Below are 24,825 nucleotides of genomic sequence, written 5' to 3'. Positions count from 1 at the left end.
GTAGCAAATCTGCTACAAATGCTTGGCACTGATGCTTGATTCAAAGCCTTTCTGGTGCTGCTATGTCATTATGAACCCGCTGTGATTAATACTGTGTGTCTTTCCACTGCTCTCAGTTGCAGTGTGCACTGTGAGTGGAAAGGATTGAGTCAGAACTCAGCCTCTAGCCAAGAGAGGATGCTGTGTTACTCCGTGTGACCAAGGAAAGCAATGCCCTAGGGCTAAAAGTGATCAAGGAGGGAGGCAGACAGATGGTGCCACTGAAAATGAGATCAGCTGGTAGAGGTAGCAGGACCTCTCTGAACGTGGACCCCAAGTGTTGGGGCCAGGTGGAGCCGTCCCTTGGGAGGAAGGGGCAAAAAGGCAGCTCTCCAAGAGGTAGATGCTAAGAGAGGCTGAAGAGATGCTAGTACATGTGGCCAGGCCAAGAAAAAACAATCACCTGAATACTTGACCAGGGAGGGAGGCCAGAAGCAGCAGAAAAATGAGTAGGGAATAAGATGTAGGAGGATGTTCATACGGTGCCATTAGGTTTTGTGCAGTCTGTTGCACGCTGGGGGATGTGGCATTCCTCCAGGCCTTTCTTTGCTTTTTTGGTGTGTGTATTTCAAACACTCCTTTTAAATCTGCTCCACATGAAACGCTTGAATTCCTGGAATCTTTTCTATGTTTGTTTTGAAATTTAAAAAAAAAAAAAATACGGTTGAAGGCAGGTTGAATTGATTTAGTCATGGGAGTTGGACATGGCCTGGTTCCCAGCTTGCCCTGTTGAAGTACAGTGATGCTGATTGAAACACCCCCGACTGGCACAGGGGTGGGTGTGCAGCCCACATCCACATCTCAGCTCTTTACCCTAAGCCAGCATTTTTGCCAAGAAGTCACCCTTTACTGGTAAATGCCTTCATCATACAAGCCACACAGAGAAATAATTAAGGTTTACAGAGGCTTCATGCTCTAAATATAGATGAAATTGACCCCAAAACACAGCCAGTCACTGACAGCAACTAAAAAAGGGATTTTCACAGTGGTGGTAATTCATGCCCTCTGTTCTTAGATTCTTAGATAAAAGGAATTGTGCTTACAAGCAGATTAAATGAGGTCACCAACAAAGCTGGTCTATAAACAGTTATCCTCAAATTAGTGATATTGTTTAGCTTTAAAGTGTCTGATATATCCTGAAACTGATGGTGTGATGTATGGAAATATCTGCAGGTCATCTGTGTGCTCTTCCTGTCATCTGATTGCTCTGGAGGGCTGATTTTAGTGTAGTGGGGAAGCACTTTGTAGTCTTATTTTCGTGGCACTCAGAGGAGTAAACTTTGAAAATGCTAATACTGAGATGACAGCAAAGGAATCAAAAGTGCACTCCTTAAAAAATATAAATGCTTTGTCTTTTCTGAAGACCTGTACAGTTTATCTTTTGAGCAGAAGCACATGGTAAAGTATTAAATTATTCTTGGGCTGAATGGCAGACAGTGCAGACGCAAAGTGGTAGCCTAAGCTTGCTATGAAATTTAAAATCCATTTAGGCTGTTCATCAGCTTGGAACAGATTTAGAAAAGCATATGAATACACACATCCACTGTTGCCTGAAGCTTTGATGGATTCAGTGAGCGTTCGTCCATAGAAAAGCAGTCTCAGGTTTTTCAGTCGCAGAGCTTAGCCATCCTGTAGTCTATCAGATGACCAAGGCTTACTGAAAAGAACTGCTGCTCAGAAGTGTTCTGCTCAGGTTTGTGAGCCTAGGGGTAGGGAAAGAGAAGTTGCTTAAAAAAATCACAAAAAAAAATCCTTCTACTGAGCTACGGGATAAGGGAAAAGACAGGAAAAATTGTATAGCGTGAAGATTAAGGTAAACTTATTCCCCCACCCACAAGAGCAAATAATCTCATGCTGGAGCACGGTGCAGTCGTGTTTGTAAGGAGTGCGACCGTCTCCCTGTGTGCTGTGATAAATCCCCACTCCTGGGGCTGGATTCTTACTTCATAGAGGTATGAGGGCACCCTGTGAGGGAGGAACCTGCAGGAGTTCCCTTTCCTCTTTTGTTCCCTCAGTCCATTCAAGGTATTTTGAGGAAGATTTTTAAGTCAAAGGGCTATTTTTTTTATTATTTTTTTTATTATTTTTTTTTTCTTCTTCTCCCTGCAGAACCTGTTGTTGTCCCTGCAGAACCCAGTTGTTACTGGGTTTAGTCAACATTCATCCTGTGCTGTAGGCAGGTTGAATTACACCTGGGGAGATTTTGAAAGAATAGCTAGCCTCCTTTCGCTAGTGCCTCCGGCTCCGGTATCTCTAGAGAAAGTTCCTGCCAGAATCCTCCTTTAGATTTCTTTAGGAAGAATGAGGGGAAGCTGACTTCAGCTTTGCTCCTAGTTTCTAGACATAATTTTCATTGCAGTCATATACATTATATAAAGTATGGAACAAAGCTCTTCCAGCAGCTGACTACTGGTTGCTATCAAATTGTTGTCAAAATTATAGGGTGGAGTTGATGATCCTGAAAATTTCAGATGCCTCTTTCACACGTCTGTCTTTTTTTTTTTTTCTTTTTCTCCCCCAATATTTTTAACCACTCTCCATTCTAATAATGCATGTTATCCCAGATAAAGACACTTGATTTTAATATGCGCTGGTAGTCAAAATGGCACAAGCCTGGTAGGGAGAGTATAATGGAGAAGACGAGAAGTTACTGATGTTTGATCCTGCCGTGCTGGTATTTAGGAAAACCTTTCAAAACCAGCCTGTCAGTGGGGCTTTCTACCCTTCACAACACCCAGTCTGTCAGTAGTGGCCTGTTTGGGCTATCTCAAGTGTCAGGTTAGTACACTTGGCACAACTTGGTCTCGTTGCACTGCTGCCTGGGTGTGCTAGTTCAGCTGGAGGCCTCCTTTGGCACATGTGCAGTGAAACGACCGTGTCTCCTTCACAGATGAGTGTTGGAGACTTTACAGCTGCAGTGCGCTTTAGCGAGAGCCCTCAGCCAGCGTTTACATGGAGTACAGCACTTGCTGAAAGCATAAAAACACAAACATGTTGCATCCTGGTGGCTGGATGGAGCCAAGCAATTATATTTGTTCTGCAGTGGCTCCAGAGAAATGATGGATGTGTCCCTTGGGTTTAATCAAGACCTCCCCGCCTGCCTTCAGCCCAGGCTTGGGACTTCTCCACAGAGCAGGCAGAACTGAATTTTGCCACGGTGGATGAGACAGGCCTGGGGCTGCCCCTGCCAAAGGGAGGGGAGGTGAATGGGGCAGGAGTGGCACAACAGAGCCATATTCCCTAGGTCTCTTTGTAGGTGTCCTTTCCCTATCTGAGGACTAGCCAGGTTAGCTATGGAGCGCCTTGCAGTGACACTTGGTTCCTTTTTTCACAAGGCCTCCATCACTGGTGTTTTCTTTCCTAGATCACTGTCTGCGTCTAGATCTTGCCAGAGGAACAGGTGTGGGGTGGTTGGTCTCGGTTTCTGTGGTCTAAACTAAGGAGGGAGCAGAGCCTGGGGCTTTCGCTGCCTCTGGAGATGCGCCATGCCAGATAAGTACCTGCCATGTCCGTGTTTAGCTGCAGCCTTGCCTTTTTAATACACGTTTAAATGGGGTCTGTGCAAGAGAGATAAAATAGCTCTTTGGCAACGAGTTCTTCTAAAACACAGGGTGTGATAACCGTCCCTCTGATTCTGTCTTTCCCATGTGCTTCTGCCACATTTGTCATTGTGATGCGTTAACACCAGGAGAGACAAATCTGCGTAACACCAGGAGAGACAAATCTGCTCAAAACAAAACTCCCAGTGGCCCATTGCAGATCGCAGCACTGTCATCTCAGTGCTGAAAAAGCATCACAGTGCGGGGGGTTGCTTGGGGTGGTGGTGATTAAAGGTTGTGGGCCTCAGTCACTGGTTGTGCTTGGGACAGGACAACTCCGGGGCAGTGGTGAGAGACGTCTCCGCTTAGCCAGCACCTGATATGGTTAGCTATGTCTCTTCAATCCCCAGAGGGACTGATGGTAGTTGGAGCTGACTGAGTGGAGAAGACCATCACTGTGCTCCCATTGTTCTTGTGTGGAAGGGAGGCAGACAGAAGCTGCTACAATGGTCTAATGGTGCTTGAGACACCTTTTAGCGTCAGTCTTTTTGGCAGCAGGTGCAGCTACCTTTTAGGATTTTTATTGCTATTTTATTTTATTTTAGCTCAGCAGAAGAGCATAGTTTTGAAATGGGTTCATCACAGCATAAAATAAAGGCAAACCCATAATCAAAACGCCAGGTTGAAATTTGGGTTGTGGAGCGTTTGGCTCCTTGCTCTACTGCTAAATTTGTGTTTGTCTGAAGCTCCTTGTGCTGCAGTTCCTCCTGAGTAAAAGACTTAAAATTTTGCTTCTTTTCTCTAACCCTTTGTCTGCCCAAAGGAGAGGTGTGCTCCATTATTACATGTGTATAGTGCTTAGTATGTTAGTTCCAGGTCCTTATCTGAGACTTCTGGGTGTTTTTGTAGCAGAAATAGTAGGTCCACAGTATTGATCCTATTCATGTGGCACCTAGAAATGACGAATTTTGCAGGTGTGGGGGAAAACCTTTCTTTGCTTCCTTCAGACTTATAATCAGCAGAGGAATTCTTCTGGAATTAAATTGTTTCTAACTTTTAACCTTCAATGAATAATTTAATAAGGTTTTTAGAATGTGACAGGCCCTGTTCTTTAAAATGAGGTATAATTGCTAGTACTAAAGTGCAGCCCAGAGTGAGAAGACAGCAACTATATCCAGAAGTGCCATCTCAGATAAGCAGGTTATCTTGGAATGTACCCAAGCCATTGACATGTTCACTATGGCTCACTTCAAAGATGTTTTAATTTTCTGAGGCAGGATGAGGTTTTTTGCTCTTCAGTGTGCAGCGTGTAGTCAAAGTAGGCAATCAAAAAAGGCTGAGTTCCTTCGCCCAGACATCACACTGTTCATGGAGTGGGGGCAGAATGAGAACAAGCAGCTATGGCAGCACATGTATGTGTGTATATATGTACAAATATATATATGCACACACATAACATATATATAAAGATATATATATCTTCTTGATCGCAACCCTACGGGGAGCTGTAGGCGTCCCGGGATTGCTGCCTTCAGAGTCACTGCGATTATCTACACACCAGTGCGGAAGGCCACACCGTGACCTCACTGAATTGCAGTAGATGGGAATGTCGATATACATAATTAACTAACTATTGACCTTTAGTCCTGAGCTATTTTAGGCAACCTGTCTGGCTGTACAGGGTAAGTCGCTAGCACATAGCTCCTAGGGCTTGTCATTGGAGGTGATGATATTCTTCCATGCGAAGGGCATGAAAGTCCACAGAGGTTCAGCAAGTGATTCCGGAGTTAGAAGGGTTGAGGCTTAGGCCACTCACCACATAATGACCGTGGCAGAAACCCTGTGACAAGGAGTGCTTTAAAGCCTATAACTGTTGTCACCACTGTAAGTAGTAAGTCCAACCACAAGTGCCGCTGGTGGGGCATTAAGGATGGTGTGTGTACAAGAAGCTACAGAGTGGTGAAGGCTTTGATTGCTTATTTTCCCAGCCTCTTCAGAGCTGAGCCGTGCGTGGGAGCAACATCAGAGCTCCAGACTAGCTGAGTCCACCTCTCTGTTGCATTCACCGATCATGTTGCCTCTTTGCCGTGTTCTGGTCCAAGGCTGCCAGGTTTCTTCTTTTCTGAGGCACTTCTCTGCCTGATAGCTGCTGTATCTGAGTCAGTAAACCCAGGTGAGCTGTGTGGATTGGTGAGCGTCAGCTGCGTGCACCTCTGCTTCTAGGACTGGCAGAATTTACTTCTTGGGCTCTTGGCAGCAGCCTGCATTCTATGATGCTCTTCTCTTGTCAGTGGGTTGTGCCTCACTGTTAGAGGCTCGTTGCCCTAACCGACCGATGTTCTTCCGGCAGCTGAAGCTAGGGAAGTGACTGGCATTAAACAAGCTCAGTAAAAGAAGTGGTTAGTTTTACCTCACCTCACTATCCTAATCTGATTTGGAATGCAGCTGTGTAAATAGTTTCACGATCAAAAAGCATGGGAGGAAAGGAGGACAGACTGAGAGACGAGAGGCTCATTGAGCCATGGCTTTTGGTGGTAGCCACAGCTTACGTTAGCTTAAACCGAGGGTGGGCCGTAACTTCCTCCACTGTTTTGTTGTTCCGCTTTGTGGTGCCTTTCCAAGTGTGTTAACTTCTGTTCATGTTTTGGTTGCATTTGCATTATGTATGAAGACGGAGCAAAGGACCTCCCGTATTGAAGCAGGAAGAGAGGAGGAAACGTGCCTGAGATGTGGGGGTTTTGCAAGCTGTCCTGAACAGTGCTGGCATCCAGAAATGGAATAGCAGGCTTGAAATGCAAATGAAATTCCACAATTTCTTGTTTGTCCCAGACTCTTGATTTCCCAAGTGGTGAGACTTTGTCACTGTCTTGATGCCAGGCAATTGGATCAAGAAACCAGTAACATGGTTTCGGAAGGGAAATTTTGGATCATTAAATCTACTCCTCTGCTATTAGACAGTCATATCATATATGCTGGTTTTTTTTTTTTTTTTCAAAAAAGCTTCATTGGTAAAGTGAAGGGGTAGAGAGATTGGATTCATTCTAAGCAGGTTACCCTTCTGTGATTTGCTCATAACACAAAACCTGAGACAGATTTATTAATTGATTTGTGTCTTCGGTTCCAACTAAGTATGGCTGTTTCCATGGCAGAATGCAACATGCTGTTTTACTGGTTCAATAGTTTGTTTTTAGAAGATTGCTAAATATGTCTTTTTAAATAGTTCATTATTTAAATCTTATTAATTTTCTTTTGCATAATTATAGCAGCAGATTATAGTGTGTCAGGTCTTTCACTAACTTGTCAGTCTTTCTTTAAAAAAAAAAGTAATTACTGCACAAACTCATTTTAAAAGATAGGATTTGAAGTCAGAGATGTACCTGCTTTTAGGAGATGTTAAGCATCAAATACAGAGCAAATTTCCAAGTAATACCTGAATTCACCTCACTGTATAATCAGCAACATACATCGTTAGCATGTGCAAGTGGTGTAAAATGGGAAGAACCATAGTTTCCAGGATAAAGCCAATAATTGGTCTTCAATTTGTAACAGTCATAAAATGACTCACCTAAGGTTATTCTCTTGGTTTTTGTTCTATGCATGTATCTAGCTGGGTAGGATGGGAAATAAGTTACAGTGCCTTCCTACAGATCAGGAGGTGTGTGTTTGCCCTCGGCCCTCGCAGACCCAGCTGTAAACGGATGCCTGTTTTTTCAGGCTCGGTGTACCTGAGACATCCCAGCGTGAGGCCAGATAGAGTGCTCACTGGAGTGCTGTTGGCTGGGGAAACAAAACCTTAACAGATGAGTCCTGTAAATTGGAAGATGACGGTTGTATCTGTATTTATAAAGGAGCGTGTGCATCTTCTCTCGCAAAGAAAGGAGAGTATGTTGTGTGACAAGGGACTTTGCTTTTTGCTGTGAGAGTGTAAAAGCCTGTAGCAGCCTTGTTTATATATACCATAGGGGCTTTTAATAAATGAAGTATATAGAATTGGAGAGACCTGAGACAGATACAGTGTGCGTGTGTGTTGCACAGTGACCAGAGATCACCAAAACAGTGATGACTGAGGTAGCCCCGGCGTCTCAAGCTGGAGCGCAGGCCTGGGCACCACGTGCTTCTGCGGCAGCACGCCTTCACAACCAGAGGTGTCTCCTGGTCCGGCTTGGTGCACTTGCCAGGCCCAGCTCTGTGGTGTTGACACTTCTGTTGTTCTGCTGGTTGCATTGTTCCTTCCTGGGGTTCAGGCTTTGCTTTGCAGATCAAAAGAGCTGTAAACCTTTATTTGAATTCTGAAATGCAAGCGGCGTTTCGCAGGGGTGGGTGAGCGGCACAGCCTGTCCAACAGCTGTGGAACATGGGAGAACCAGGTTTAAAGATTCTCTGTTAGGAGGTTATCAACACTGGTCTCCTCCTCCACCAAAACCTCTGGGAAGAGTCGAGAAGTTTCTGTTAGTGACCTATAGAATATAGCAGCAGAAAAGGCCTATAATAATAGCCCATCGAGTCCCAACTCTGAGGCAATGATCGTTCTTACCATATTGATTTTAGAGGCTTGTCTGTTAAGTATGCCAAGAGCTTAGCTTTATCTTTTTGAGTTAGTGCAGCTGAATTCTTCAGTTGTTCTATTTCTCAGTGCGCTCCCGTTGGGTCTCACGAATGTGACGGCTGCCGCACCTCTGCTCCGAGCAGGTGGGAGACCCTGTCAGGATGAAAGGCCTCGCAAAGTACAAAGAGTACTTCAGGGAATGGTCTGGTTTGGCAGATGGTGCTCATGTGCATGTGCTAGTACAGAAAATAAGCCCCAAATAGTGTCTGAGTTACTTGAATTACTGACGGTTCTGTCGTGTGGAAAAAAAAGAACACCACCCAAGCCTTTAATCTCTTGACATCATTAGAAGTGGAAGGATTAGCTATTATGAGGAAGCTAAATTCCGACTAGTCTATACACACACCTCCATCTAATTATTCTAATTACTGTAGCATTGCTCATTTCCTGAGCTATTGTTTCGTGCAATGTTTGACAGCTGGCAGGTTCCGCGCCAGAGGTGGCCGCATTTGACCTTGGGGGAAAACGTTTCTGTTCTGATTATTACTTTTCCAAGGAAGAGGCTGTGTGACCTCCCATTTCAGCATTTTACAGTAAAGCCACTTCCTCCTTGCAGCTAGCCCTGGAATATCTGATACAGGGTGATACCTGACTCCACATGCTGTTTAACCCTGAGGGCGATGGCTGTGCATACCAAACTCTTCCGACCAGTGACTTGCTTTCTGTTTGTTTGTTTGTTTTAATTTCACTGCAGGCTGGAAGTCCAACCTCTATCTCTGCCCCTCATAGCTTCTCTCGGACTTCTGTTACACCATCCAACCAGGACATCTGCAGGTAAAGTGTGGTGTTTGCATGGCTACAGTGAGGCCCGTATGAGGTTGAAATTAAGCAAAACCAAAACTGAAAAAGCACGCGTATGGGAAAGTAAGCGATGTGGGGTTCCCATTTTGAAGCGTCCCATTCATTTGACTCGACTGCTGTCTAACACTGCTTCGTTGAATCCCACTGACTGTTTGGCCCCTGCTATGTTTGCCATTCCCACACTAGCCGTAATTCTCATTTCTTCACTTTTAATTATATGTGTTCTCTTATGTAATTGTTTTTTACTTTCTGTGCTTTTATTCCACTGTTCTGCATGCAGTTCCAGTGCAGTGTTTTCTGAGTGTTGTCATCACAGTCCAGTGCAGTCCGCTGTTGTCTTGAAAAATCCTCACTGCCAGAGCCCTCTGACACAAGGGGTCACTGTGACAGTAATCTGTCAGGACACGTTACATGCAGCAAAGAGAAACTCCCGTGGGCAGGATCGGGGCCAGGCACTTGGGTCTGCTAAGAACGTAAAGCCCACCCGCGCCCTGAAATTCTCCAAGTCCCTCAATGACGTGGACCAGAAGGCGCAGAGCACCAGCGAGTGCTTTGACTATGTGGAGCGAACACGCTCGGAAGGCAAATTGATCCCGACTCAAGAGCAGTGTTTAAGGATTAACAAATTTCATCTTAAAGAGAGGAAGTCGCTAAATCTCAGGCCTCTTTCTTTTAGCAATTCTAAGCACTCCTACATCCCTTCCCTTTCCAACTACTCAAGTGCATCAAGAGGAGCAGAGAACCACAGCGCTGTGCATATCCCCTTGCTGGAGGACAAAGTGGACTATGACACCGCAAGGAGCAAAAAACTGTTGCGTTACCTTTTTTCCTTCTCCCACACCTCCAGTACTAGCAGCCTGCATAAGTTCCACGAACTGGAGAGCTACTCCAGTCACTTCCAAGCTGAGAAATCCTCCAGCGTGCTGGTGGAAAGCACGGACTTCTGCTCGGATGATATGGGAGACGATGACGTCTTTGAGGACAGCATCTCAGTGAAATTGAAAACAAAAGAGCAGCGGGCGCCGCTCTGTTCCTTTGAGAGGGACAGTGACCTTGACTGCCCTTCCCCCCTCTCAGAAAAATTCCCCCCTCTCTCCCCTGTGTCCACATCGGGGGATACCTGCAGGTTGGTTTACCAGAGAACCGCCTACCTTCAAGCCCTCCCATGTGCGGTGGTGACCGTTCTGCTTTCCCCCTGCCTTTGTGCTGTTTCTGTCTGTTCTGTCACCCTGTCACCTTGCTTTAATATGTGCGATTTGCAGCATGCAGCCTTCCCTCTGCTGTCCTGCGCCCCTCTGATGCACTTAACAAGGCTACTAAGCAAAAGCATTTCCTTTGGAGTCAAATAAATTCTCTTGCGATGTGTTTCGGGTTTGGGCTTCTGAGATGGTATTTTTCTCTTATCGGTGCCCAAACTGGGGAATATCATGAGAGAATCAGCTCTGCGTATTAAAGATCAAGCTGAACATGTCTTTGCTTTTAATGAGCAACATGTTGTCCTGACAGTCACTGCTGGTTTGGTCAGAGGGTGGGGAGTCAGGAGGAAAACAGGCTGTTTGAGAATTGCTTCTCAGGTCAGGTCAATATAGCTTCAGGTGGGGGTTTTATTCATCTTTTCCTCACAGTTTGTATCTCACCACACTCTTTTATTTGTAAAGGGCTTTCTGGATGCCTTAGTTGAAAGGGGGATCTGAGCACCAGGTGTTAGTGGTGGGCCTGTGTGATGTCCATAGTGTGAGGTCCATCTAAAGAGGATTAATCATCTGCACAGGTGGTGGGAGCAGCCAGCTCTGGACTGTCTTCATGGTGACTTGTCTGCAGGTGTGTCCCATCCCAGCACCAAAATGCGGCTGAGGAGCAGGAGTCACCAAGTACAGGAGCATGTGTTCCATCCCTCCACCTAGCGTTTTACTACCCTAATCTTCCTCCTCCCTGACAGCACTTTCTGAAGCTGGCTTTGTTACTACTTGCCAATATTATTTGATTTCTCCCCCTCATTACCAGCAAAATCTAGTTCCGTACTGGCTTGTCATCAACAAGATGCTGTTGTAATCCACCCACTCCTTCATTTCCACTTGCCAGCTATCAGCAAGGTCGCAAGAGGCAAGATGGTACACATCAGTAAGAGATTTCAGTAATAGACAGGGATGGCAGCGTGCCAGGATGTACTTCACATATGCTTAGTAACAGATTCATTCCCTGAGCTCCTTACCATCCCCCTTTCAATTCGCGACCTCTTCTACATGGTTAGAAGGACTTGGTGATGTTTGATGCAACCCAAGGGCTGTGTATAAATTGAAGCTGGAAATCAAATGCCAGCACCTGTTAGTAACACTGTATTGGGTGTCCTTGCTGTCTGCACAGTTAGGCCGTGAGGGAAATGGAGCATTTTGCAGAGCTGATGCTTCCTTAGCAGCTCTTGCGAAGTAAGAATTGGAGAGCAAAACCATCAGTCCATTTAGAGTAGGTGTATTTTGGGGAAGTTTGGTGCTGTAGCTTTGCAGTGTGGACCTGTCTCTCAGCAATTGGCAACAGAAATAATCACTTCTCTTGTGCAAAATCCGGGCTGTCTAAATTAACTCTTCATAATACTGGGGTGGGCTGTTTTGCCATTGGTTTGGGAATTTTGTTTTATCTTCTGTTTCAGATTGTAATCCATGAGTAGCTGTACCTCTCTGTGCATATTTTGTCTTGGGAAGTGCTGTCTGATCTGTTTAAATGCTGTTTTCAGTTAAGTGCTATTGTTCTAGATGAAGCGTTGTCATTTCTTACCCTTTTTTTTTCTTTTGGATGCTGCATTTCTGTCAGGCTCTGTGTGTCTGCCTCATCTGTTAGAAAGCAGCTGTCTAGTTAGCAGTGTCTGTGCTCAATTATTTTGTGCCTGTGTATGTGCTTGCGCAGCGATGGAGTTCTTTAGTTTTAGCTCCTTTATGGAACACAGTCCTTTGATATGTATGTCTCAGGATCCTCAGTGGACAGCCGTGTGTGATCACAGATATTACATGCCTCTTCCACATCCTTTCTGCTTCCTCTCCTCTCCTAATGAGCAGCTTTGCTTCTCATTCAGGATATGTCACTGTGAAGGAGATGATGAGAGCCCTTTGATTACGCCCTGTCACTGCACGGGAAGTCTTCATTTTGTGCACCAAGCCTGCCTGCAGCAGTGGATCAAGAGCTCAGATACGCGATGCTGTGAACTGTGCAAGTACGAGTTCATCATGGAGACAAAACTGAAGCCTTTGCGAAAGGTAGGCACAAGACCTGCTTCCCTGAGGAAATGCTTTTTTTTTCTTTTTTTAAGCACAGATCCATTCGGAAAACAGGCAGTCCCTCCCCGTGAGCCCGCAGCACCCCACGTCTATTTATCATGTTTCTGTGGCTCCTCAGAAAGCCTGGTCAGTTTTGTATAGGGGCCAAAGGACTTCCATGAACACCCAGCCTGGCAAATTCAACATCAGTGGAATCCAGCTCTGAGAGTTTGCTGTGTAGCCCAGCAGCTCTCTGCTTGTCGATGGATGTACATACACACACAGGTATACCTATGTGTGTGCAGCAACCTGATTTTTTTCTTTACAATTACATTTTTAGAGCTGATGCACAACAGTATTTGCTCTGCAGTTATCCACTTTTTTTAAAAAAAATACAGAGTTTTCTATTACTGTTACCTGCTTTAGTTTGCTGCCCTGAGATCCACACGGCTTTTAAGTTCACTTGAAAATAAGAGGATTTCAGGTTAAACTTACTTTAAATCACACTTTCTGAGTGTAATTTGTAAATTAATGTGTAAATTAAAAGTTAGAGCTTTTTTTCTTTTTAAAGGAGCAAAACTCTTAGCGAAATTATTACAGTGTAAGTAGAAGAAGGTTCACCAATAAATATGTTTTCATTTTTTCCTTTTCTTAGACTGTGATTGACTAGGTTTTAGTATTTCAGGTTGCTAGAACCTGCATTTCTGTTTTATAGCAAGTACCTTTCATAAGTCTGGTGGCATAAAGTATAGGTGCTTAAATGCTACTTGTATTGTAAGGCCAGTTTTGCACTTGTATTCTTTTTGTTTTCCCACATCCTCCGGGCTTTCAATTTCAATTGATGCTTACCATCAGGATTTTGAGATGGAAGTCACTGATACTCTTAGCACAGACAAATCTTGCCACGTCTACCAAAGTGGAAGAGGTTAATAACAATAACCTCAGTCTGGAACTAGAATAAATGAGAAACATTAAATTCAATTATGATGAGCCTAAATCATGTAGAGTGGGATGTCCGTGCTGCAGCCATCCAAAATCTGTTACGAGAACTTGTCCAATTCCTAAAAGTGACTTCTAGCAGAAAATAGAGCAGATTTCAAACATTTCTTATTTTTTTATGGAGATGTACAATCTGCAAAGTATATAGCTTAGCATATCTGGTTGATAGGACGACTTCTGCTTATGACTGCGGTGAATTGTTGTCTTCTAGAGAACTGCAGATTTTTCCTTGGTAGCGCCTTGGTGCAGAGCGTCGTACCTCTGAGCTGCAATATTGACCATCATAGGCTCTGTTATCTGCACAGACTTATACTTTGCACAGCCCAGCCATAGGACATGAAAGGAGTTACTCTAGAGAATCCCAAGTGAAAGGAGTTGCTATAGTTGGCAATTGGCTGCTGTTTTTTCTGTGCTTTCTCTGCCTGGAGTGGGTGGGAAACATTTTCTGAATGTTTGTGCCCTGTGAGAAAACGCTGTTGGGCACCTTCAGAAATGAGTTGCTCAGCATCACTAGTTATATCTGAACAGGTCATCTGTGGGAAAGAGGCCAGATGCCAGGAGGTAGGGACAGAGCCATAAACAGAAGGAATTTGCCTCTCAAATGTATCTAAAGAGTCTTGTAGAGGTTCAGCCGCAGCCAGAAGATGAGCTGCCTCTGTATCTTCAACCCAGGCTTTATAGCATCCTGTCAGTCAGGAGGAAACAGTCTGGAACTGGTGATTATGAACAGGATGGGACAAATAATGGGGCTTGTGCTCGTCTGTGGGGTGGAAATGGAATTAAACATCCTCAGCATTTTAAGGTTGTATCACAGCACAGTGCGTTGGTCTGTTCAAACACCAAGTTACCAAGGGAAGAGGATGAGAAAGAAAACGGGTCACAGTTTTAGTGAAGACGAGGGGAGACAGGAGAGGGATGCTTTGTTTTAAAATTTCCGTGGGAAAAAAGAAGGCATGAAATCTAAGTTTTCTGCTGAATTTTTTGTTTTAACAACACTTCAGAAACCCAGAAATGCTGACTGTTGTAATTGGGAAATGCCACATGCTGTGTCATCGGAATAATGCAGCAGGGACCTATAGATTCTAGTTTTCTCTCTGGGCCTGTGCATAGTTTGGAGAATATCTTCTCTTTTGCTGTGCAGTCGTGTCTCTTGATGAGATGTGATGGTCTGGGTTGGTTTGGTGGCTGTGGAGCCAGCAGTTCACATGAGAGACTGTCCAGTGGAGGAGCTCGAGCTGTGGAACAGAAAGGAGAAATATAAATTAATCAGAACACAAGTCCTCATGGCTGTGGAAGAGCATTCACAAATAGATTTCACATCCTTACATTTTGACAAAATAAATAAATTAATTTATACTTTCTATATCAAAAGTAAACACCTTTGTTTAGATGCAAAAGCAATTTTCTGCTTAAAACACAACGTCCAAAGGGAATATTTTGTCCAGTCTTTTTCTAAGAAGATTGAAAGAGTACAGCTTTCCTAGTATGACATGAGTCTTAGCATGTCATTGCTGGAAGTCTTCAGTTCTTGTGCCATGACGAGATTTGGATGCCCACAGAACTGGAGGTGTGGCTTGGAATGGCCAAAGAGATTGTTCGTTGGCAGGACAGAGAGGATCACAAAGTCTCTGTTTGAGGGTTCAGCCATTCTGTATTTGTAGCACTGTAAACAATAATTCAACATAATCGGGGATCTCAATCGTACCAGTCAGGTCCTCCTCACTTTCTTCCACATTATTCCTCCATTTCAAAGGCCTCTTTTTCTACAAATTATTCTAGGAGACATCAAACACCTCTCTCTAGAAGCACATAGGTATGTATGAGAAGCTTATGTGCCCCAGCATATATTTTGTGAAAGTGTGAGAAAAGCCTATCTTAACTCTCTGTTCCAAGCAGATACAATGAGGGGGGTGTAACCTACATGCAAAAGCTTTCATCATATACATAGGGGAAATTGCCAAAAAAAAATTATAAAAAAACTTCTGGCTGTCTCAGGTAAAAAAAATAAAAGCTGTTTTTGAACAATTCCTTGCATATTAGAAGCATTTATAATAATTGTCTATTTTCTTTGTATCTTTCCTAAATGCCAGCAACCTGGCTTTGTGGTTTCTATTTGAGCTGTATAAACATTATCGATAGACGCAGGTCTGGGGATTTAATTTGCTGCATCCTCACACTTGCAAAAGCTGTCATCCCAGTTCTACTGTATATTCTCTGGGCACATGTATTTAAGTGCACTTGAAAATAAAATATGCGTGTCGCTGTTGTAAGTAGTGTTAAATATACGTGAAGATTGAATGAAACCCCAAGGTTGGAGGTGAGAACAGAGCAGCCTTGAGCTGAGCGCTGAGCAGCCTTGACTCTGACAGAGCTCAGCATGAGATGTCTTGCACGCACTGGCCAATTGGACCACATACCAGTCTTACTGCGGTGTTTTATGGAATGCCTGCCTGAGCCACGGTACCCTTTGCCACTCGCGATGCTCGGCAGTGGCTGTGGGTACCCGCTGCTCGGTGGGGAACGCAGGAAGGAGCAGCCTTGCTTGCGCTGCGCAAGGCGTTGGGATGTCTCTGTGGCGGAGCTGTGCCTGCCTGGGCGAGCAGGGTGCGATGACATTGTGCCGAGGCTGCGGAGCGGAGCTGAGCACTGGAGGTCCCCTCCAGCGCCAGGACCGCTCCCATCACAGCAGGGTGAGCTGCCCGCCGACACGCATGTGCTGTGCTCAGAGCAATAGTGCCGTCTGCCTTTTAAAATCCATGTTAGGAGGAAACTGATTGCCTGCCTGGTTTTTGGTCTTTTCAATGTTCTCTTTTTATACTCTCCAGTAACTGCAGTAAACACCTAATCTCTTGCTCTGCTTCTGGGTTTCTTGCCAGTGGGAGAAGCTGCAGATGACAGCCAGCGAGAGGAGGAAGATCGTGTGCTCTGTAACATTCCATATCATTGCCATCACCTGCGTCGTGTGGTCTCTCTATGTCCTGATAGACAGGACCGCTGAAGAGATTAAACAGGGACAGACTACTGGTATGTTACTTGCTTCTCTTCCCACTTATTCTCTTGGAATAATTATTTATCCTGAATGCAGAGAGGATGCGGAGCATGAGTCTGCAGGTAATGCTTATACTTAGACTAGTCAGCTTTAGCCTGAGGTTGGGCTGCTTTAAAAGCACAGTTCTAAAATGATTTAGTTAAATCAGTGTAAATTCATGTGTGGGTGCTTTTAAAGTCTATTTCAAGTCAATTTACTTTGCACTTGTGAAATGCACAGATATGAGAGCTAATCCACTGTAGCCAGAAACAAAATTGCACTGCCTTAGCTAATTTAGTTTTGAATTGGAACACTTACTGAGCAGATAAGGATGTAAGCATTTGTTTGCTGCTATGGCTACCTTTTAACTGAGCAAAACCAGAACAGCTCTTAAAAAGAGAAGTAGTAAGAGGAACCTAAATCCAAATCTTAGAGATAAATCAGGGTAAGCAGGGTTTTCTTTCTATCTGGTCATCTGTGAGGTGGGTTAGCACAAGGTTCCAGTGAGGGCCATGTTAGGCTGGAGAAATGTTGATGAGTGGTTGTACCTGAAGCAGAAGAAATTCAGGTCGATTCTTAGGACTCCAGTTGATGCAACTGAGGTGAGATTCACGTAGCAGCTGCCACCCCACTGCAGGGAAGTCTTCCCTTCTTGAATAGTAGGTTTTCTTTAGTATGCCAGTTGTAAACTTAACAAATTGAGATCCGTTTACCTGTGTGTGCTGGGCTGCAAACTTGGCAGCTGTCACCGAACTGTTTCTTGGGCAGCTGAGCTGTCCCTGAGGGTGGGGGTAGAAGGGCCGGGCTGTCTGCCCCTTTGGTGAGGAGCCATTAGAAGGCAAGCAGTCCTGGCTCACAGAGTATTGGGCACCAGCTAGACATGCAGATGGAAGATGTTTTGCTGGTGATTGAAGAGCGTCATCTGGGGAGGTAGCTGCGCATCAATAAACCTGCAAATCCACAGGGCTGTTACAGTCTCTTCAGAGCAGCATCGCGCTTCAAACTGAACGTTTCTCATTTGGGTTGTAGTTTGAGTGTTTGTGACTTCAGTCAGGAAGCTGCTTTGAAGGAAATCTTTCCATTTCTGTTCCATCCAACCCCATCTCTTCCGTTCAGTGTAAGGTTACTGTATGATAATGAAAAGCGTATGCTTTCAAAGATTTATTCTCTACAGGTTATTTTAGCCGAGAAATATATCAGATCAATGTGAATGGGAGGTTTAGTGTGAATATTTAATACTTGTTACAATGCTGCCTTTGGTCCCTTCACTTGGATATTGAATCTGGGGAGTGCTGTAATGAGCTGGGGGTGTGTGGGGAGCGTGTGTGGGTATACATTCATGTCTCCACAGGGGCAACTATACGCTGTCACTGCCTACAGGTGGCATCAGATAGCTCACCTGTGAATCAGAGGTTCAGGTATTAATCACGAGTGGGATTTCATCAGTAGTCACATTGCATTGCCCTCTGTATTTTGGGACTGAAATATTTTCGTTCCTCCCACGCTGCCATGTATTTCCAAAAGAACACTGTCCTGTATCTTGGTAAACACTTTGAACACTTGGGAGGCTGTGATTTTATTCTTTGAGAAACCTGATAGTGGGTGATTCAGCATTGTTTCATAGCTATCTTGTGATGCTGCTTACCTTTAAAGAGGAGAGAAACTGGGTGGGTACAGGACCTATGGAAGCAGAAGATGTATAAAGTGAATAGTCTCTCATTTAAAAGTAGTTGATAGAGATGTAACAAGATCCAATATCTAAAAGTTCAAGCTAGAGAAGTTCAGGAAAAGTAATGGTGGTAATTTTTAATAGGGAGGGTAAACTTGCCAGAATGCTTCAGCATCTCCAACAGTTGCAGTTTTGTGTCAGAAGAGATGCTCTAGTTCAACTACAAGTTACTGGGTCTGATGCAGATAAAATTGTCTGGTCTGCATAAAGAACACGTCAAGCTAGATGGTAACAGTCGTTCCCTTTTGAGTTTAAAGACTATGACACCATGTACTGTGTGATCACAGGGTGGAACAGACTTCTTGGGTCACTGGCTTTCAGTCTCCTCCTATGAAGTGGAAACCATGCCACAGAATCCCTTTCATAATCTGATCCAATTTTCATTTAAAAACAAGTGTAAAAGGACCTAAACTTATTACTGGCTATTGCCTTGACTCTGTCTGTGGTTGTGGCTGAGCCCTTGTGCAGCACAGAGGATCCATTGTTTTGTTTTCCCTTGTGGGTGAGAATAGATGTGATATATGAAGTAGAAGTCCGCATGTGTTTGACTTGAAGGGGGCTGGGGCCGGCGGGGGGCGGGGAAGGCAAACCAGGAAAAATGGCAGAATAGTTTGCATGGACCAAACTCTGTGACAGTTTCCTTAAAGCGTGTTTTTGAGAGATCTAGCCAATACTGACACGGTTCTTTTTCTTTTTCCTTTTTAATTTTCTTTCTTCCAGGGATTCTAGAGTGGCCATTTTGGACTAAGCTGGTAGTTGTGGCTATTGGGTTCACTGGAGGACTTCTGTTCATGTATGTACAATGCAAAGTGTACGTACAGCTGTGGAAGAGACTTAAAGCTTATAACCGAGTAATATATGTACAAAACTGTCCGGAAACTAGCAAAAAGAATATTTTTGAAAAACCTGCACTAATGGAGCCAAACTTCGAAAGCAAAGAAATGCTTGGGGTTCACCATTCAGAGACAAACTCTTCACATTACACAGAGCCAGAAGACTGTGCTGCAGAAATCCTTCACGTCTGATTGCTTGGTGGGAGGGGGGTTTCTGTATGTCCTTGAAGATTTAAAATATCTTTGTTTACGGCAAACTGCTCTACCTTTTTAAAATCGGCTAACAGCTGAGGGCTGGCGGATGAATTTTTTTACATTTATTTTTTTGGTTTTTTTTTTTGTTGGATTTTTTTTAAATCACTTTGGCATATCTGTCAACGTCATCATGGTTGCATACCTCTCAACGTGTTGTCTCTCGTACTGGTTGATCAAAGAGCCACAGGATACTGGGTAGAACGAGCCTTGGGTTTTGGTACCAAGCAAGCCGCTAGTGAACTGTCATCAGCTTCATGGAGTCTGTTACTTTAGGAGATGACTCTAAATGATTCTGGAATATGTGTAGAGTGGGGTTTTGTTGTTTGTTTGTCTGTTCTTTAAGCGTGATGAAGGAGGTTGTCCCAGACACTGAGGGAAATGAGAGCGCTAGAATCTAATCTACCGCTAACACTGCCACTAACATTTTTGTCTTAGGCAGCAGGTGTAAAATCTCGCTTTACATATTGTGATGAGACTTACAAAGCATATAGCACTTTTAAAAATCTTTATTTTGTAATATGTATGTCAAATGAGAATGAAACTTGAAAGAATGTGTCATTTTCGAAACATTTCTTCATTCTTTACCCCATATATTCTTCTGGAACGTAAACCTCTTGCCTTATAAAAAGAAAAAAAATTAAAAAAAAATCCAACCTGTGGTTTCCAACACATGCCCACATGATCTTACTAAACATAACACTAAAAAAACTCTGCCTCTTTGGGTTTCCTTTGAGAAACAATTTTTTTTCAAAGGACATTGCACTTGTGACTTGTGTGTGGGGAGTGGTGGACGTGTACAGTGTTTGTTTTCAGTGCGTAATGGTTTCGATGCTCTGTTTCGGGGATTGGGTTTGCTTCTTTTTTTTTTTTTTTTTTTTTTTTGACAGGTCAGACCATCAACACACCTGCGCATATATACCTGATGTAACTTTCATTACAAACCATTGGCAAAGGGTTTGTTGCTATATTGGTAAAAATGTGAGCTGTTATGGAAAAAAAGATACGTAGTCAATACAGCTGAAATTGGTTTTCCTTCTTTAGTGCTGTGTCATGTGTGAATTAACCAAGAATTTGATGTTGTCAGAGGAGACGCTGACCTCATGGTCTAGGAAGTAAATATTGCAGTAAGTGGATGAGTTTTAAAATACCTGCCTGGTTTTAGTCCTGATGTGATGCATTACGTGGTAGAGAATTGTTCTGTCTGTGCTTTTGGGGTTGGGACTGGCTTTTTATTCAGTCAGCCTCAATGAAAAGAGAGGGACAGCTTTAAAATCTGTTTGCAGGGCTTCAGACAGAGCTGCCCAAAGCCTGGGGCGTCTGCAGTTAATTCGTTTGACCAGTCTGCATCACTGAACCCCTGTCCGGCTTCAGGCCCTCGTTTAACCAAAGTCTGAGTGCGACTGGAGTGGAAACGAAGCCCCACAAAAAGTCAGCACATGAGGCCTCTGCATCTGAAAGCTGACTTTCTCTGCTTGATAAGCCCCATCTAACTCGCTGTAAAGTCAATGATAATCTTCTGGTTGGTCTCTGTGCACAGTAGGAGTTGCCTGGACTTTTGAGTTAGGTAAAAGTGTCTATTTACGTGTGGAGATACTGAACTAAATCCCCAGCTCTGGTTCAGGTTTTATGTGGTCTTTTTCCAGTACAACTTTCATTGAGGAAGGTTTTTTTTTTTGTAATAAAAGTAGTTGCTTTAAGGCTTCCCAAAGAATAACAATAAGAGATCTGTGATTTTTTTTTTTTATTATTAAAATGTAATATTAATTTATCTTTAAATTAATCTTTTAAAAGAAGGCAGAGAAGGGCCTATGGTAAGGCAACGCACACCAGTGGTTTCTAAGAGCTGGTAGAGGAAAAGCGTGTGTGTGCACGCATGCCTCTGCGTGATCTCATGCTTGAAACTCACTGGCTGTGACCTTCATGAACAACACGGTACCTTGTTCTTGAGATGTTTGAAAATACCCAGACCTCTAGGCAGTCCTAGCAAAGCTGCGCTGGCATGGGTTTGTGTCCCATGCTAGGTGTCAGGACGTCCCGTGCTTAGGTGATACAGGCAGACAAACCCTGCGTACCCTGCTAGTATCGGGGCAGCAGACTTCATGACCATCCGCATGTAGAGTTTGTTGCCTATACCTGCCATAATTTAAAGTGCAATTACTGGGGCCCTTTCCTGAACTCTGCTGTGGGTGATCCTCTTCTGAGAACCCAGATAATACACTGTCTTGTTTTCTGTTTTGTTCTGTGAAAAGATGTACTAGATAAACTCAGGTGGGTCAAATATCAGGTCTTGCACACTGTCATCGTGTTCTTCTGAAATGCCCAAGTGCACAAGACTTGCGTGGCTGCGAGATGCTCATGTTACAGCTGCAAGATGCACAGAATCAGCTGCTGACTGATGCTGTGCACATTCTCATCCCATCGGTGGCCAGTAGGTGAAATTAAAATGGACAAGTTGTGCTATGAAGCCTGCTTGTTCTCCTGCTCACATCTGAGAGGCACTGCTATCTGACCAATGTTCTGACAAGTGCCGATACAACATTGTGTAACGTGCTGGTACTGTCTCAATCACTGTCATAAATGATTCTTGGTGAAACATTGTGAAATCTCATTTGGTGTTTTGGAAGCTCCATGTGGCACAGGCCAGGTAGTGTTCAGTGTATTATTCAGGATACTGACGTTTTTTGCTGTGCCCTGTGTATCTTAACTTGGGAAGAAAAATCATCTCCAGCGAAATCATCTGGGAAAAAATATTTGCAGATGAAACTGTTTTAGCCAGTGTTGCTGCTAACGGTTCCCTCTCCCAGCAGGTCTTTTCTGAATGAAAGTTAAGGCCTAATATTTAAACTCTTTGCACTGCTTAGGAGTGCTCGTACCAGGAAGGGCTGCAGAAGAGATCCATCTGTCAGGGGTTTTCGTTTATACTGGTCATGCTTCTCATGCTGATTCTTGCTTGGTGTTAACAGTGGACTTCTGGAGCTGCAGTTCTCTGCATCTGCATGGTGCCATCAAAGGACACGAGAAGGCTGAATGGTGCTTTTCCCTTCTTTCTCCTCAAGGAGATTCTCTTGACTTGTTTTCAGCTGCCCGCTGTGAGGCACTGATGCAGGCTCAGGTGAGCTCCATCCTTCCTGTCAGTAAGGGGAGTCACCACCCCCTGTCAGGTCAGGCTTTCCAACACTTCCTTCTGGCAGCTTTTGAAATGACTGAAATCAAAGTCAGAAATTATTTTTTTTTTGTCCTTGTTCCTTGGCCAAAGTTATTTTGGGTTACCTGGGACTTTTTTGAGACCAGAATTTAAGTAGGAAGGAATACAGGCTTAAATACCATCTACCACCATGACCACTTCCCCAGATTGCCAGAGCCTTTGCTGATATGCCCCATGCTATAGACATCTGACCAGACTCCCATTCTATTGACTTAAATCCTGTCCAAAAAAGCACCGGCTGTGCCAAGGAAATTTCCCTGCCATGTCATATTTGGTCTGTCTGCCAGGTTATGAACATATTAGAAATACAGGCGTGTGCTGCAGAAGGTTGATCCCCTTTAAGAGATCATGAGATGTTAAATTCCTATGAATTCTCAGGACTTTCTTCAACTGTAACCCCTGTATTTTGGGAGCAGGGGTGGTGTTTAAAATATTGCCCTGTTTTCTGAAGAGATGGCCAGACCTGGGAACAGCTTCTTCTGGTTGAATGTCATTGAGATGGGCTTTGCTTCAGACGGAGGGATTCAACGAAGGTTGCGCTGAGTCTGCAAGGGGTTAGAGAAGTGCTGGGCCTGGGAGATCCTGGGAAGCAATAGTAACTCCCTGCCCAAGCCCGCTTCTGCCTCTCCCCTGTGCCGATCAGGGCATCAAGCCCACTTGTGGCGGTGCTGTAAGGAAGGGGGGTGCAACTTGTGGTGCCTGGATATGGCCACGCGTGGGAGCCGGTTGCTTCCGCCCTGTGCTTGGCTGGGTAAGTGTCTATGACAAAGTGGGACCTGGGTCCAAATGTCTGCTAAAGCTGAGGTATGTTAACGTACAGATTTCTGGTGTAGTCTGCGGTGGAGATTGTGGCCAGCAATGAGAAGGAAGATGGTGATTCTGGGTTGGATTCATCTCAAACATGGGTGAAACAGGGCAAACACAAAAGCAAGGATATTGCTGGCTGGATTTTTGCAGCGTTACATTAGTTATGCAAAGAAAACTTCTAAGCGGAACCTTTTATTTTGTGATTTTTAGTTTTGAGATATTGCAGTGTCTGTATATTCCAATGAAGTACTGAAAGCACTTGTCTTTGTATAGAAGATAACTGTTTAAAAAATTGCAGCTGATCTTGTATTTAGGTAAAACATTTGTAGGTAGGTAATTGTATAACGTTAAACAACTTTACACTGGCATGTGTTGTATAGTTTATACAAGACACTTCACACTTCTACAGAATTTTTTAGTTAGTGAATTTCTAGTAACTTAAATGTATAGTTTTGTATCCTTTCATGTATGTTCATTTTTCTCAGTATTACCACTTGGAAGAATTATTTTTAGTTTCATAAACTGTAATTGGTTATTTGTGTGTGATACACAGGGTTATTGACTGCAGCAATAAAGTGTTTCTATAAAAAAAAAACAACAACAGAACAAACCAAAACCATTATAGTATCCATTTTGTTTGAAAAAGCATTGGAGGCCCATGTGAGAGAAAAAGTGAGCTCTCCAGTAGTAAGATGATCAAAGTGAGTTACTTTCATTGGACTAAACATGGAACTTGATGGGTCTTCAGCGTAGCAGACCAACGCAGAGTAGCATCCCGTGACAATCTGATGTTAAAATGATTCATAATGATAAAGGGATTGTTAACCATCAGAATTGAGTGGGCAACTCCTTTGATGCAGTGAGAAGATATGACTCTGCAGGTGCTTTGGGCTCAGACGCAGGAATCGTGGGGAGAATTTTCTGGCTTGTGCCATGCAGGAGGTGGGGAGAGAGGATTCCTCTGTGTGGGCCTTAAAATCTGGAGCTTCTGGAATCAACACTGAGCGTCGCTACGAACGCTTCACGTTCAGAGTCAGAGAGTCCGCGCTCTCACACGCGTGGGTTTCGGTGCAGGGCAGAAGATGCTCGTTACTATGATTCTCCTCTAAGAAGACAAATAATTTTGTGTGAGCATGGTGTGGTGGATGGCTGCATTTATCCTTCTTTGCTGATGGCATGAGCACGATGGCAGTGCTGCCTGTGTTTTCGTGCCAGGACCGAGCCTCAGAACAGGAATTCTTCTGTTTCTCCTGAATAGGTTTCCAGCACCGGTAGCTCAAGGATGACAGCTGTCTGTGCTGCGCGGGGAAGGCTTGTAACAAAAGCATAAATGCCAAAGACTATATAAGATCTGGAAAGCTGTGTCTGTAACAGACGCAAGGGGGCTCAAAGGAACTCTTTTAATTGATATTTCTTTTTAAGGAGTAATTAGTTTTAAATTTTCTTTTAGGTAAGGAAGGGGAAGAAATCGTAGTGCAACCCTAGAGAGGTGTCTCCCGTGCAAAACAAAATGTTCTGTCCTATGTTCCTTAGTGAAGCAAGTCTCGTTGTAATAAATGACGCTACTTGCATAAAGTTTGCAAACCCACCAGCAAGACCTCTGAACAAAAATACCCTGCTGGAGAGATGGTCAGATAATTTCCAGGGCCTGCTGTTTGACTGACAGCCTCTGGGATGAAAAGCTGATGAATGGTTTAAAGATCAGAGCCTGTAGAGCCATCTGGCTGCTGGTTAAA

General features: G+C 44.0%; 1 protein-coding gene across 10 annotated transcripts in view; it reads left to right on the top strand.

Annotated features, from left to right (window-relative positions):
* Positions 1-23,705, top strand: part of MARCHF8 (membrane associated ring-CH-type finger 8) — a 102,554-nt gene extending 78,849 nt beyond the window's left edge. For 9 of the 10 annotated variants that reach the window (XM_054207528.1, XM_054207532.1, XM_054207534.1 and 6 more), the window contains 6 exons: positions 8,879-8,958; positions 9,266-10,111; positions 12,053-12,233; positions 16,109-16,256; positions 18,710-19,926; positions 19,965-23,705. In XM_054207528.1, coding sequence (XP_054063503.1) covers positions 8,879-8,958; positions 9,266-10,111; positions 12,053-12,233; positions 16,109-16,256; positions 18,710-19,014 — 1,560 coding nt within the window. In that variant the 3' untranslated portion in view covers positions 19,015-19,926; positions 19,965-23,705. The remainder of the gene's footprint in view (positions 1-8,878; positions 8,959-9,265; positions 10,112-12,052; positions 12,234-16,108; positions 16,257-18,709; positions 19,927-19,964) is intronic. The other variant, XM_054207538.1, reaches the window with a different exon arrangement.
* Positions 23,706-24,825: the final 1,120 nt, after the last annotated feature.

The sequence above is a fragment of the Rissa tridactyla genome, chromosome 6 (genome assembly GCF_028500815.1).
Source record: "Rissa tridactyla isolate bRisTri1 chromosome 6, bRisTri1.patW.cur.20221130, whole genome shotgun sequence".
Classification (NCBI taxonomy): Eukaryota; Metazoa; Chordata; class Aves; order Charadriiformes; family Laridae; genus Rissa; species Rissa tridactyla.
Note: the sequence above shows the minus strand (reverse complement) of the source record. Positions and strands in the feature narration are given on the sequence as shown.